At 44.4% G+C, this 16,333-nt stretch overlaps 1 protein-coding gene across 1 annotated transcript in view; it reads right to left on the reverse strand.

Annotated features, from left to right (window-relative positions):
* The window catches only part of M1AP (meiosis 1 associated protein), a 55,735-nt gene extending 39,673 nt beyond the window's left edge, over positions 1-16,062 (reverse strand). Inside the window, exons 1-3 of the mRNA XM_077816200.1 lie at positions 16,051-16,062; positions 14,588-14,767; positions 635-817 (exon numbers count right to left, since the gene is read on the reverse strand). Of these exons, the coding sequence (XP_077672326.1) occupies positions 635-817; positions 14,588-14,767; positions 16,051-16,062 (375 nt within the window). The remainder of the gene's footprint in view (positions 1-634; positions 818-14,587; positions 14,768-16,050) is intronic.
* Between the last annotated feature and the right edge of the window lie 271 nt (positions 16,063-16,333).

The following is a 16,333-nucleotide window of genomic DNA, read 5'->3' on the forward strand; positions in this document are numbered from 1 at the left end:
TGATTTAAAGATTGTGCTAAAATAATGATCTTTTTGTAGGCTTTTCCAGTTCTTTGCTACTGTGCCAACTAATCCCACAATAAAATGCTTTTCCATTTGAATTGGTGTTTTAATGAACTGTGGACATACTTTAAGCCACAACTAGGATCTTTGCACAAATGTCCCATTGATGCAAGTGGAAATTCCATCCAGGGAATATAGGCAGAACATGACCCTAGAATGTAAGTGTAGGCTGGCAATGAAGTCATATCAAAGAGTATCTTGTTTGCAGCTACACATAATGCGTTTCACTATGATTTCATAAGAAATAAAATCAACTTTAAATAATATCCAGACTTGGATGCCTGGAGATTAACAGTGTACAAAATGGGACGTTAAAATAATCAGCTAATGCTTGTCATCAAGTTGACTTCCCTCTCACAGCTAGGGCCATATTCCATGAGCGTATTGAATCTGTATGTGGCATGAGATCTTGGGCATCCTGCAGAGCAAGCTATGGGATTCCTCTTTTTTGGAATTGTTTTATGCTACTTACTTCCTCCCATGATGCTTAGATACCACAGTGACTGACACCTGAAATAGACAGACAGACTGCTCTTGATGGTTATTACTATCTCCCCAGCACTCAACTTGCCTCAACAGAACTGTTCACTGAGCCTCCTGCTAGCATATGTCTGGTGTACTGTTTAAACTGCTGGAGCCCATCCTGCACAGCCTGCATCACTCTGTCTCCCTTTTGTTGGAAAGAGCCTTCTCTTGGTAAGGAGCGAAGTTCTGAAATGCAGGTCTGAAGCCGAGAAAAGTTCCCTTTTACTTGCTGCAAAACAGCATTCAATGAAATTAAAGAGAAGACATTTAAAATGCAATAACAATTATTTTTTACACAATGCAGTTTGGTTGTAGAACACATTGCCCCAAGGTTACAGGGTTTAAAAAGGATTGGACAGTGATACGGATCACAAGACTATCCAAAGTTGTTATTGTAAAGATTTTCAAAAGTGGTGTAGCCTGGGGATAGGTAGAGTTTTGGGAGGACTATAAACCCTCTTGCTTCAGGACATGAGTCAATTAGGGGCTGGGAGGAAGTTTTTTTTGTTTTGTTTTTTCCTCTGTGGGCAGGTTATCCCATGGCTAACTGACTCCTGTGGAATTTCCTGAGCCTTCCTTGGAGGCAGCTGGTAGTGGCTATTGTTGCAAACAGGATAGTGGACTAGATAGACCACTTGTCTAAATCAGTCTGTCAATCCATATAGCTCCAGAGGCATAAATCACTACCGCAGCTGCATCCCACTACAACTGCTTGTGTTTTGTCTCACGTACGGATGTGTAGCAGGGCAGTTACCTGCTCTGGTGGAAAAAGCTAGGCTGATTAGGGAAGCAGCCACACCTGGGACCATGCCGAATCAGGCCGCAGCTGGCCCTATAAAAGGGCTGTGAGCCAGGACCTGAGTCAGTCTCTGTCCAGCCTTGGAGGGATGGGGATGCCTGGGGGAAAAGGGGGTACCCAGAGCAGAGCAGAGCAGGGCTGGGAAAAGACAAGAGGAGCTGGGGAGCTCTGGCCTCGGGTAATGCCAAAGCAGGTACTGGGGCTACAGAGGTATAGCCTGAGGATAGGTAGAGGCAGCTGGTCCAACCCCTTTGCCAATGATGAGTGGCCATTTCAGACTGCAGTTTGCCCCAGTGAGAAGGGGGCTAGATGATGACTGGCAGTAGCCACTGAGGCAAGGTGGGCTTAGGGGGAGGGTGTTCCCCTGAGAGGGGAGACCCAGAGTGTGGGGGTACTGCTGTGACAGAACTCTGAGGTAAAGGGCACTGGGGTCCGGGAGGGACACAGGGGGCCTGAGGCAGGTGAGACACTGGCCAGGCAGAAGGTGCTCTGGGGCTGGAAAAAAGCTATTTCCCAGATGACCAGCAGGAGGCACCGAACTGGTGAGTGCGCGATCTTGCTACAGGGCGATATATAAAGGATATGATGCTTTATATGTTTCACAGCCTTCCCCAGCCTATTATGCATACTGCCCATGATCAAGGTTATCTAACACATGAACCCAATCGTGACTTTTCCCTAATGTAGACAGAGGCTAAAAACTTTTGCCTTGATATAGCTGGTTGAAGTGAATCCTAGTAGGGAGTCCTAGAGTTTGTGGAATGTCTAGAGTAGCATTTACAAATAAGTCAATTAAACTACAATAGGAACAAAGTCTCTACTGTAGACATACCCAGTGAGTGAATTGTAGTAAAATCTGGCCCATACTATGTCTAAATTGCTGCTAAATGTACATTGAGGGGGCCAGCAAAAGTTATTTACATCAGTTTAAACTCCTAGACTAACTTTTGAATTTGGCCTTCGGTCTCCATTAGCCCACGGAACCAAATTGTGATCTGTTTTGGAAGCCACTGTGGAGTCGGGCACAATCATAGGACTGGAAGGGACCTCGAGAGGTCATCTAGTCCAGTCCCCTGCACTGATGGCAGGACTGAGTATTATCTAAACCAATAACAAAGTGCTTCTCCAGTTTTCTGCAGCTAAAGACCATTAACATTAAATGTAGAGCTAGCTTCTGACGCTACTCAATGTGAATAATGGTACTCACTACTCAGTCTGGGGAGTCTCCACTAACGTCAGCGTGATGCTGCTCAGTATCGGTAAACGTCAGTCTCTGGACCTAAATAACACTTCACGTTTTGGCAGAAAAAATTCCTTCTGCACAGACCAAGTGGGTTTTTACTAAATCGCACATTTAAGAGGGAGATCCAGGAATTTGGAGAGTCCCAGTAAGCCTCTGCAGGCCCCAGTTTGAGGAAACTCAGTTAAAAATATTTTTTTTAAAAACCAGGTCCAAGCTTTATGTGCTCACTCCAAAGACCTTCTCTTGTAAAGTAAATTATGTTAAACTGCAATTAATTTGCTAGGGGCTTTAATCTGTAACGTTGTGCAGCTTTGGGTTAGTGGGCCCAGACTAGTGAATACCTAGAACAAACACTGGATTAGTTCTTAATCCCAAAGCTCCAAATCAAACACAGTACCATTGTATTTGTCCCCAATCTCCTTTTGGTCTTATTGGGAGATTTGAGTCATAGAATCATAGAATATCAGGGTTGGAAGGGACCTCAGGAGGTCATCTAGTCCAACCCCCTGCTCAAAAGCAGGAGCCATACCCAATTAAATCATCCCAGCCAGGGCTTTGTCAAGCCTGACCTTAAACTTCTAAGGAAGGAGATTCCACCACCTCCCTAGGCAACGCATTCCAGTGTTTCACTACCCTCCTAGTGAAAAAGTTTTTCCTAATATCCAACCTAAACCTCCCCCACTGCAACTTGAGACCATTACTCCTTGTTCTGTCCTCTTCCACCACTGAAAATAGTCTAGAACCATCCTCTCTGGAACTACCTCTCAGGTAGTTGAAAGCAGCTATCAAATCCCCCCTCATTCTTCTCTTCTGCAGACTAAACAATCCCAGTTCCCTCAGCCTCTCCTCATAAGTCATGTGTTCCAGACCCCTAATCATTTTTGTTGCCCTTCTCTGGACTCTCTCCAATTTATCCACATTCTTCTTGTAGTGTGGGGCCCAAAACTGGACACAGTACTCCAGATGAGGCCTCATCAATGTCGAATAGAGGGGGACGATCACGTCCCTCGATCTGCTCGCTATGCCCTTACTTATACATCCCAAAATGCCATTGGCCTTCTTGGCAACAAGGGCACACTGCTGGCTCATATCCAGCTTCTCGTTCACTGTCACCCCTAGGTCCTTTTCCGCAGAACTGCTGCCTAGCCATTCGGTACCTAGTCTGTAGCTGTGCATTGGGTTCTTCCGTCCTAAGTGCAGGACCCTGCACTTATCCCTATTGAACCTCATCAGATTTCTTTTGGCCCAATCCTCCAATTTGTCTAGATCCTTCTGTATCCTATCCCTGCCCTCCAGCGTATCTACCACTCCTCCCAGTTTAGTATCATCCGCAAATTTGCTGAGAGTGCAATCCACACCATCCTCCAGATCATTTATGAAGATATTGAACAAAACCGGCCCCAGGACCGACCCCTGGGGCACTCCACTTGACACCAGCTTCCAACTAGACATGGAGCCATTGATCACTACCCGTTGAGCCCAACAATCTAGCCAACTTTCTACCCACCTTATAGTGCATTCATCCAGCCCATACTTCCTTAACTTGCTGACAAGAATACTGTGGGAGACCGTGTCAAAAGCTTTGCTAAAGTCAAGATACAATACATCCACTGCTTTCCCTTCATCCACAGAACCAGTAATCTCATCGCAGAAGGCGATTAGATTAGTCAGGCATGACCTTCCCTTGGTGAATCCATGCTGTCTTTGACCTGCTTGGCACAATCATTTTCTAATTGGATTAAAGATGTTTATGTATGCACACTTCCACATTTAGTTTCACAATACCATATTTAAAGAGTACCCTATCCCAACACAGTACTTGTTTCCTAAATAAAGGAAGCAGGGGAGGGGAGGAAAGCTAAATGGCGCAGAGGCAATAAAAAGAACCTGGAAGCTAACTGACTGCAAGTTAGATGGGAAGTTAGAACATAAGAATGGCCATACTGGTTCAGATCAATGGTCCATCTAGCCCACTATCTTATCTCTAACAGTGGCCGATGTCCGATGCTTCAGAGGGAATGAACAGAACAGGGCAACTTTGAGTGATCCATCCCCTGTTGTCCAGTCTCAGTTTTTGGCAGTTGGAGATTTAAGGATATGGGGTTGTGTCCTTGTCCATCCTGGCTAATAGCCTGTCAAGGTTCCTTCCCCACTCTGAACTCCAGGGTACAGATGTGGGGACCTGTATGAAAACCCCCTAAGCTTATTTTTACCAGCTTAGGTTAAAACTTCCCCAAGGTACAAACTATTTTACCTTTTGCCCTTGAACTTTACTGCTGCCACCACCAAGCGTCTAACAGATATAACAGGGAAAGAGCCCGCTTGGAAATGTCTTTTCCCCCCAAAATCCTCCCCAAACCCTACACCCCCCTTCCTGGGGAAGGCTTGATAAAAATCCTCACCAATTTGCAAAGGTGAACACAGACCCAAACCCTTGGATCTTAAGAACAATGAAAAAGCAATAAGGTTCTTAAAAGAAGAATTTTAATTGAAGAAAAAAAGTAAAAGAATCACCTCTGTAAAATCAGGATGGTAAATACCTTCCAGGGTAATCAGATTCAAAACATAGAGAATCCCTCTAGGCAAAACCTTAAGTTATAAAAAGACACAAACAGGAATATACATTCCATTCAGCACAGCTATTTTATCAGCCATTTAAACAAAACAGAATCTAACGCATATCTAGCTAGATTACTTACTAAGTTCTAAGACTCCATTCCTTTTCTGTTCCCGGCAAAAGCATCACACAGACAGAGAGAGCCTTTGTTCCCCCCCACCCCGCAGCTTTGAATATATCTTGTCTCCTCATTGGTCATTTTGGTCAGGTGCCAGCAAGGTTATCCTAGCTTCTTTCACCTGTTAAGGGTTTTTCCTCTGGCCAGGAGGGATTTTAAAGGTGTTTACCCTTCCCTTTATATTTATGACATAGCCATTAATAGACCTGTCCTCCATGAACTTATCTTATTACTTGTTGAACCCAGTTATACTGTTGGCATTCACAATATCCTCTGGTAATGAGGTCCAGAGAGTGTGTTGTGTGGAAAAAGTACTTCTGTTTGCATTTAAACTGGCTGCCTATTAATTTCATAGGATGACCTCTAGTTAGAATCATAGAATATCAGGGTTAGAAGGGACCTCAGGAGGTCATCTAGTCCAACCCCCTGCTCAAAGCAGGACCAATCCCCAACTAAATCATCCCAGCCAGGGTTTTGTCAAGCCTGACCTTAAAAACTAAGGAAGGAGATTCCACCACCTCCCTAGGTAATGCATTCCAGTGTTTCACCACCCTCCTAGTGAAAAAGTTTCTCCTAATATCCAACTAAACTTCCCCCACTGCAACTTGAGACCATTACTCCTTGTTCTGTCATCTGCTACCATTGAGAACAGTCTAGATCATCCTCTTTGGAACCCCCTTTCAGGTAGTTGAAAGCAGCTATCAAATCCCCCCTCATTCTTCTCTTCCGCAGACTAAACAATCCCAGCTCCCTCAGCCTCTCCTCATAAGTCATGTGTTCCAGTCCCCTAATCATTTTTGTTGCCCTCCGCTGGACTCTTTCCATTTTTTTCCACATCCTTCTTGTAGTGTGGGGCCCAAAACTGGATACAGTACTCCAGATGAGGCCTCACCAATGTCGAATAGAGGGGAAGCTCTTCTTTTATGTAAGAGAGAAAGTGTTATTTACTGATCATATTTCCTCCCCCCAGTTCATTCTTCTAAAATGAACTGTCCCAGTCTTTTTAATCTCTCCTTACATGGAACTCCTCCATACCCCTAATCAGGTTTGCCCTTCTCTGTACCTTTTCCAATTAAAATATATCTTTTCTGAGATGAGGCAACCAGAACTGCATGCAGTATTCAAGGTGTGGGCATAAAATAGATTTATATAGTGGAAGTATATTTTTCTGTTTTATCTATCCGTTTCCTAATGATTCCTAACCTTCTGTTAGCTTGTTTTGACTGCTGTTGCAGGTTGAGTGGATGTTTTCATGGAGGATAGGTCCATCAGTGTCTATTAGCCAGGATGGGCAGGGATGGTGTTCCTAGCCTCTGTTTGCCAGAAGCTGGGAGTGGGTGATAAGGAATGGATCACTTGATGATTATCTGTTCTGTTCATTCCGTCTGGGGCACCAGGCATTGGCCACTGTTGGAAGACAGGATACTGGGCTAGATGGACCTTGGGTCTGACCTAATATAGTGGGGGTTATGTTTTCCAATGTGCATTACTTTGCACTTATCGACACTGAATTTCATCTGTCATTTTTTTTGTTGCCCAGTCACTCAGAGTAGTGAGATCCCCCTTTAAGTCTTGCATTCAGCTTTGGACTTGACTATCTTGAGTAGTTTTGTATCATCTGGAAATTGTGCCAACTTCCTGTTCTCCCCCTTTCCCAAATCATTGATGAATATGTTGAATAGGACTGGTCCCAGTACAGATGCTTGGAAGACCCCACTATTTACCTCTCTCCATTCTGAAAACTAACCATTTATTCCTGTCCTTTGTTTCCTGTCTTTTAACCAAAAAAAAGTACTTGTGGCACCTTAGACTAACAAATTTATTCGAGCATAAGCTTTCGTGAGCTGTATGCTCAAATGAATTGGTTAGTCTCTAAGGTGCCACAAGTACTCCTTTTCTTTTTGTGGATACAGACTAACACAGCTGGTACTCTGAAACCTGTCTTTTAACCAGTTACTGATCCATGAGAAGACCTTCCCTTTTATCCCATGACTGCTTACTTTGCTTAAGAGACTTTGGTGTGGAACCTTGTCAAAAGCTTTCTGAAAGTCCAAGTATACTATATCCTCTGGATCACCTTTGTCCACATGCTTGTTGACACCCTCAAATAGATTGCTGAGGCATGATTTCCATTTACAAAACCATGCTGGCTCTTCCTTAACATACCATCTTTATCAATCTGTCTGATAATTCTGCTGTTTACTAATAGCTTCAACCAATTTGCCCAGTACTGAAGTCAGCCTTATCAACCTGTAATTGCCAGGATCGACTGTGGAGCCTTCTTAAAAAATGTGCATTACATTAGTTACCCTCCAGTCATCTGGTACAGAAGCTGATTTGAATGATAGGTTACATACAACAGTTCTACAATTTCATATTTGAGTTCCTTAAGAACTGTTGGGTTAATACCATCTGGTTCTGGTGACTTATTACTGTTTGTGTTTTTTTTTTTTTTTTTTTTTATTCCAAAACCTCCAATTGAAACCTCAATCTGGGAGAGTTTCTCAGATTTGCCACATATATATTAAAAAAAAAAAAAGTTTGGATGTGGGGATCTTCTCTCCTATGCAAAAAAAATTCATTTATCTTCTCTGCAACAGCCTTGTCTTCCTTGAGTGCCTTGTTAGATCCTTGATTGTACTGTGGCCCCAGGGCTTGTCTGACAGGCTTTCTGCTTCTGATACAAAAAAAAACCCCAGCATTTTTTAAAAATTACATTTTAACTAGTTGCTCTTCAAATTGTTTTTTGGCCTGCCTAATTTATACTCTTGAGTTGCCAGCATTTTTTTTCTCCTTTCTGTTTTCCTCAGTGGGATTTGACTTCCAATTTTTAAAGGATGCCTCTTTGCCTCTGTTAAGCTATCATGGCATGTTTTAGTCCTTTCACTGTTGTGTTTTTTTTTATAATTTGGGGTATACATTTAGTTTGAGCCTGTATTATGGTGTTTTTAAATAAGTTTCCATGCTGTTTGCAAGTATTTCACCTTCTTGACTGTTCCTTTTAATTTACATTTAAAGAGTTTCCTCACTTCTGTACAGGGCCATCCCTAGCTATTCAGGGGCCCTACACAGCTGCCACCCCCTCCCACCCCGCCGTGTGTGTGTGTGTGTGTGTGTGTGGGGCAGGGGGCAGGCCAGGCCTCCAGGGGACAGGAGTAGGCTTGGGTGGGGAGAACTGCCCCCCAGCACTCACCGGTGGTGAGGGTGGGGCCAGGTCACTGCATTTTCCACCACTGGTGAGTGCAGACCCAACCCTGCTGCAGCCCTCAGGGGAGTCAAGGCTGGGGCAGAGCAGAGGCAGAGGCTTTGGGGAACGGGTGGAGTGGGGGTGGAGCAAGGGTGGGGACCATGGGGAAGACGCAGGGCAGGGGCTGGAGCAGCCCACAGCTGCGCAGGGCACCAGGTCCTGGTGCCCTGTGCCGCTGTGTACTTTGCATATGGGTAGGGATAGCCCTGCTTTTGTGGTGTTCTCCCTTTGAAGTTAAATGCTACTGTGGTGGGTTTCTCTGGCATTTCCACCACTACAAGGATGTTAAATTTAATTTCAGTATGGTAGCTATTACTGAGCAATTCAGCTATAGTCATCTCTTGGACCAGATCCTAGTTTGCTTGTTCTGTTGCTATTTTTCTTTAATTATTATTTTGACTCCTTGCTACTTGCTGCCAGGATAGTCCTCCTCAGGCACTAGGTCTCTAATTACGTTTTGGTTTGTAAAATAACATGATGGGGACAGCACAAGCCAATGGAGCTCATTACCTAAATTGGGGGTGGTGGGTCCGAGACAGGCACATGACTTAGCCAGAGCACAGCAGTGAGGCATGACAGGAAGTAAAATGAAAGTCTGTCTTTTCCAGACTAAACAAAACCAATTTTTTTCAATTTTCCCTTATAGGTCATGTTTTCTAGACCTTTAATAATTTTTGTTGCTCTTCTCTGGTCTTTTTCCAATTTGTCCACTTCTTTCCTAAAATGTGGCACCCAGAACTGGACACCATACTCCAGTTGAGGCCTAATTAGCACAGAGTAGAGCAGAAGAATTACTTCTCATGTCTTGCATACAACACTCCTGTTAATACATCCCAGAATGACGTTTGCTCTTTATGAGTCAGTGTGACACTGTTGCAAATTTAGCTTGTGACCCCCAGATCCCTTTTGGCAGTACTCCTTCCTAGGCAGTCATTTCCCATCTTGTATGTGTACAACTGATTGTTCCTTCCTAAATGGAGCACTTTATTAAATTAAGTCCTTATTGAGTAATCACTGACTGCCCCTCAATTTAGCCACAATTAGTATCTGTATTACAGTAGCACCCTATCAAGATTTTAGCAGTAGTAATGTATATTATGGTAGCATCAAAGGTTGCAGTTGAGATTGGGGTCCCAGTGTGCTGCACAGAAACATGAGAGCACACAGTCTCTGCCCTGAGGAGTTCGTAATATAACTAGACAAGACAGACCAACCATAATAGACAGATGACAGATACACAAAATGTCAAAGGGTCATGTCTGGTTTTGTTTTACTTTGAGTAAAAATCAGAAGTGAAATTAAACTATCTTACTCGAGCCCTGTCCCAGTGTCTCAGCCAACCTGCCACTGTCATTTCAATGTGCTCTTTTCCCATTCTGCCCATCCAGACAGTTGTGTATTGTTTACCCTCCCTGTTATATAGGTATTGTGTTCTCTCTTCCCTGCATCTCTCTCACATCAGTTGCACCCCAGTACCTCTCTCCTTTGTGCTGTGACAGTGCTGCTGATGGCAGAGACTTTTAAGGTATCCCTGATCCACTGCTCCTGCCTCTAAAGGTGAGCAGAAGCCCTGTGGGCCAACCCAAGAGTGGAAGTTGGTAGCCCTCTGACCATGTGGGCTGGAGCCTGGTGCTTCTGGGGGCCTGGTGCCCCAGAGTCCAAGAGGCAGCATAGCAGAAGGGGATATGAAGAGGAGAGAGTAGTGGCCTCATGGATGAGTTCAGGAAGAGTGTTCCACTTGTAAGAGATGTGTGGGAGAAGAAGCAAAATGGACCATCAAAGCTACTTTATAGACCAAGTAGAGAAACTAAGGGGTGTAGGCAAGGGAGAGGAGCCCTGAAACTTCTTGATGAGATTTAATTCAAAATAGAGTTCATGAGCAGAGAGAGATGAAGACTGTTCCAGATGGCAGAAGCTGCAAAGAAGAAAGTTCTTGTATCAACAGTGGTAAAGTTGGGTGGAGGGAGAGAGAGAGAGAGGGCTAAGAAAAGGTGAGTAAAGGAAGAACAGGACTGTCAAGTAGGCTGGAGCACAGCTATGGAGAGGTTTAAAATGAGGGCAATTTTGAACAGTATTCTGAAATGGATACAAAGATCATAGAATATCAGGGTTGGAAGGGACCTCAGGAGGTCATCTAGTCCAACCCCCTGCTCAAAGCAGGACCAATCCCCAACTAAATCATCCCAGCCAGGGCTTTGTCAAGCCTGACCTTAAAAACTTCTAAGGAAGGAGATTCCACCACCTCCCTAGGTAATGCATTCCAGTACTTCACCACCCTCCTAGTGAAAAAGTTTTTCCTAATATCCAACCTAAACCTCCCCCACTGCAACTTGAGACCATTACTCCTCATTCTGTCATCTGCTACCACTGAGAACAGTCTAGATCCATCCTCTTTGGAACCCCCTTTCGGGGACTTGAAAGCAGCTATCCAATCCCCCCGCATTCTTCTCTCCTGCAGACTAAACAATCCCAGTTCCCTCAGCCTCTCATAAGTCCTGTGTTTCAGTTCCCTAACCATTTTTTGTTTCCTTCCGCTAGACTCTTTCCAATTTTTATCATTTCCTTCTTGTAGTGTGGGGCCCAAAACTGGACACAGTACTCCAGATGAGGCCTCACCAATGTCGAGTAGAGGGGAATGATCACGTCCCTCGCTCTGCTGGCAATGCCCCTAATTATACAGCCCAAAATGCCATTAGCCTTCTTGGCAACAAGGGCACACTGACTCATATCCAGGTTCTAGTCTGCTGTAACCCCTAGGTCCTTTTCTGCAGAACTGCTGCCTAGCCACTCGGTCCCTAGTCTGAAGTGGTGCATGGGATTCTTCCGTCCTAAGTGCAGGACTCTGCACTTGTCCGCGTTGAACCTCATCAGATTGCTTTTGGCCCAAACCTCTAATTTGTCTGGGGCCCTCTGTATCCTATCCTTACCCTCCAGCATATCTTCCAGTGGAGGTCTTTGGGGTGTAATGGGAAAGACTGACAGTGATATTCAGAACATGCTGCAATCTGGGGAGCTGCTGGTCAAAAAGGCTAATGCAATTCTTGCATGTATAAACGGGCATAGTGAGTAGGAAGGTAATTTTTCTTTTGTATACAGCACTAGTGAGACCAATCCTGGAACATGGTATCCAGTTCTGGTGTGAACATTTTAAAGAGCTTGTTGAAAAATTGGAGAGGATGTAGAGAAGAGCAACAAATTATTTGAGAGCTAAAAAAAATGCTTAATATGTTTAGCTTATCAAAAAGACAATTGTGAGGTGACTTGATTACTGCATATACATATTGTCATGAGACAATATCCGGCACTAAAGGTCTCTTTAATTTTAACAGAGGCATCATAAGAACCAATGGCTAGAAGTTAAAGCCAGATAAACATTTGTGGCTTATTTCTAATTTGAATTTAACAGTGAAGGTGATTAACCATAGGAACAAACTACCAAGAGAAGTCATGGATTCTTTATCTCTAAGTCTTTGAGTCAAGAGTGGATGCATTTCTGGCTTGTGTACTTTAGTCAAACACAAATTATGGGTCTCAATACAGAGGTAACTGGGTGAAGTGTTACTGTCTGATATACAAGAGGTCAAACTAGATGATCAAATGTTCCACTCTCTCTTTAAAGTCTGCATAGGCCATAGATGAAGAGTTGCTATATAGTCAAAGTGAGAGCAGTTGGAGGAAGATCTTAACACAGGTAAGGATTCATATGATGGATGGCTGGAAGAAAGGGGTGGCCAGAGCATTGCTGCACTTAGTGGTCAGCTTGGGCCTAATTTTAAAGGGGGACCTAAACCCAGCCTGAGCGCAAACTGACCAGAATTCTGTCCAAACCCACAAGGGTTAAGTAGTTTTCAGACCCGACCTAAACTTGATCCTTCCCCCTGAACCTGTTTCAGTGCTGCTGCCTCATTCTTGAGGTTTGGCCTGGTGGGGGCTTCCCACTCCCTATACCCCATGGCTGTGATCCATCTCTGGACACCTCCTGCCCATGGGGTTTGTGCCAGCATAGCTGCATAACCACTCTGGGCTGCTGTAGCCTTGCTGTACTGTGTGCGCTGTGGAGTGAGAGCTGCTGTGATGAGTCTGCATGCTCACTATGCTGTGCACACACAGAATGCAGTGAGGTGGCAGCATCCAGTGGGAGCAAGGCACATAGCTACTACTGTGTTGGCCCCACAGGTAGAGGGAGGTGATGAGGGCCTACCTGACCCTGAAAGACTCAAGTTGTTTACTGACCTGACCTGAACCAGACCCCTGTAGTTGGGGCCCTTTGGGTTGCAAGGCTCTACAGGTGATCCCTGGCAGATTAGCTGTGGGAGCACTGTTAGCTGGCACAGTTTAGAGCAGTGCTGAGGCTGACTTGGTCCTCTACGGAGCAAATTAAAGCAAATTCCCTAGCCCAATAGGCTTGCCATCAAACTTTGGATGTGATGCACAGAGTAGGATTACTCAACTGTCAGCAGGAGACGGGAATAAGGATTACAGTAGTAAAATTACATGAGGACTCGGTTATGGCATATGCACATCTCAGGGGTTCCAAGCCACTTTGCTGCCTTCTCCCAAATTCCCTCAAGATTCACTTCCATGAAACCCATAAAAAGTGATTGAGTATGATTTTTTTTTTACATATAATAACTTTGTAGGCTGGGTCTGAATGAGCCCTCCCCAACATCTAGTGATAAGCTGGGGAAAAAAGACTTAAGAACCAGACCATATTTGCACAAACACACCTCCTCTACCTAGGTATTCAGCAGACAGAACTGTGTTGCCAAAGTGATGGATATTGGCCGGTGGTGGGTTACAAATCACATTAGTATTCAATGGAGGAGTAATGAAATGTTATCCTTATTGTACTAGTAAAGGGCAGCAGAACCAGGCTTAGTCTGTCCTGATAGAGGGGACAACCTTAATTCACTAAACAGGGAAGAGAGGCCAAATCCCAGTGGAAAAAGGAGAGAAGTAGGGACAGGTATTTGTACGTGGTGGTGTGTGCTCTAAGAGTCCTAGACACTATTTAACTCTCCCCCGCTCCACTGTTTAAAGGCAGAGCTGATTAGAATCAATTGAGTCATTTGTTTTCTCAGGTCATAGCTGGAGCTGAAATCACCAATAACCAGGTCTAAGTGCTAAGCCTAGTGTGGGGCGGTGTTTCAGTGCTACCTCACTGCAGTCTTTAACCCCGCTCTCAGTGATTTCAGCAATTGGTGAAGGGGTGCGACCTAAAGAGGTGGCAGAGAGACAGATGGTGGCAGAGAGAGTGATCGGTACTGTGGCCAGTGGCCACGGAGCGAACAATGGTGCAGCAACAATGAAGAGTGAAAGACTGCAACTGTGGCACTGCTCAACACCTTCCCCCCACCCCCCAGTCCCTCTAGGGTGGGAGGTGAACTCCATGAACATGCCCCTGAATTCTGGGCCTTCACTGACCAAGGACAGCAACTGGGAGTGGGGTGCAGTAGAGGGGAACATTTGTTTGTTAGGCTCACGCCCCAAGGTGAGAAGCTAAGTCTACTGCCCAACGTACTTTGGTGTGGGTGTTTGCCTTATGACTGCATGGGGTTTTTTGTAATGTGGTTGTGGTGGTTTCCCAAACTAATACTTGGTTCCCTTTCCCTTTTAATAAAACTTCTCTTTTGTTATAGACAGACTCAGTTCCTGTGAGAGGGGAAGCATTCTCTCTTAGAGGCGCTGGGGTGGTGTGAACTTTTCCCAGATTACTGGGCCGGCTCAGTGTAGTAGAGGAGCCCTAGATATTGAATCCACCCCTTGCTGCAGCCAACTTCATCTGGCAACTATGCCCTGTCCTTTCAAATCCCTCCTTTAAGATCCATTTAAGATGAAACCCATAAAGAGTGATTCAGAGGATGATTAACTTCTTTACATATACCTTCTAATTAATCATAATTGTTTATGCTAAATTGAATGTATCCATTACAGCCTTTAAAATCCTGAGTATAAATCCCTTGTTTCATACTCACCACAAAGGGAAGGAGGCACTCGTGCTGGTTCTGCACCACATATAGGCTCAGCAATGGGATGCGACAGGGACCTGCCAAACTACATGCTAGACAGAAGAAGTTTTCCAGGGCTTCACAAAGTTTAGAACATGTGTTGGCCCAAAAGGGTGGCTTGACATCCACAATGAGGATCTCTGGGAGCTGCCATGAGTGTGCAGTGGCATAAGCTTTACCAACAGTGAATCCTCTCCTTGTTTCTGAAAGTGTTTTTCTGGAATTCATGGCATCTGAACAGGAAACAGCACACCAGCTGTCCAATCACCCATCTGCCTCTGAGAAGGGAAAAACAGAATGTCATCCTGAGATATGGTGCTAAATCCAGCCTGAACTCAGCCTATGGTATAGCAGGGCAATCATATCTGTGCATCTAGAGAGGTATGAAAATAAAATGATTTAGCCTAAAAAATGCAGCTAATCCTTCTGGGGAACTACAGCCTGACCCCTAGCTCCTTAATGGGAGGGAGTAGCCTGGGAAGTAAGTAGCAGCAGCAAGTGAGACCCGAGTTTAAAATATGATACAGCGACAACAAGACATTGCAAGTTGGGACTGCATATGTCTAAGCCTTCCATTGTGGATAGGGAGTAAAGAGTCTTGTACTTCAGAGCTTGAGCCCATCCTTCGTGATCAAGATGAGACCTAATAGTTATGTAAATGGCATCTTATTCTACAGCAGAGTTTTCAGGTTAGTCTATGAAGCATCTGGTTCTGGTCACTGTCAGATACAGGACAAGATGGACTGCTGCGCTGATCCAGTATGGCAATTCCTATGTTCCTCTGGGCCCCTCTCTATACAGCCCTAGTGCAACCTCAACTAGAACAACACATTTGGTTCTGAGCACCACATTACCATTACATTGACAAACTAGATCAGCTCTGCAGTCCATCTAGTCCTGCACCCTCATTTGTAAAATGAGGATAATGCTACTTACCTCCTTTGTAGAGCACTTTGAGATATATGGATGTAAAAGGCTATGTAAGAGCCAGGTATTATTAAGAAAACTGTAACATTGCTAAGTGGTAACTAAGGAGGGGGGAGTAGGAGACCAGTGTACAGGAATTGAGTGAAAATAATCAAGGAGATACCCATTCAGAGTCCTTCAAGGGGGGTACAACAGGAGTAAAGGGTTGAACTGAAGAAAAGAAAATTTTAAGCTCAGTATTTTTCTATATTGAGAGAGGGGAACAACTTTGGTAACCTGAGGAATTGTCTCCCAAAGAAAGGGGCTGAGGTCTCATTGTCCAATCTAATTTTAAAATGTCTCATGCAAAGTCCTGAAAAGTGTGTAGTAGAAAACTGTTCTGCTCTGGCCCATGGAAGATGGAATACATAAACCCAAAAGAGCTTCCATCTCTGATGCCTACATTCCTAGACCCAGTTTTTCATATGTATCTTCCAGAGTACTTATGATATCCTTTAACTTACTGCAACTTGCATGGTGTTTCAAGTTAGAGAGACAGTGGGCTTTTTGCATGAGAGCTTGAGCCCACTTGGAAACATCTTTCCCCCCCAAAATTCTCCCAAACCCTACAGCCCCTTTTTTGGGGAAGGCTTGATAAAAATCCTCACCAATTTACATAGGTGAACACAGACCCAAACCCTTGGATCTTAAGAACAATGAAAAAGCAATCAGGTTCTTAGAAGAATTTTAATTGAAGAAAAAGTAAAAGAATCACCTCTGTAAAATCAGGATGGTAAACACCTTGCA

Source organism: Eretmochelys imbricata, chromosome 4, assembly GCF_965152235.1.
Source record: "Eretmochelys imbricata isolate rEreImb1 chromosome 4, rEreImb1.hap1, whole genome shotgun sequence".
In the NCBI taxonomy this organism is placed as follows: Eukaryota; Metazoa; Chordata; order Testudines; family Cheloniidae; genus Eretmochelys; species Eretmochelys imbricata.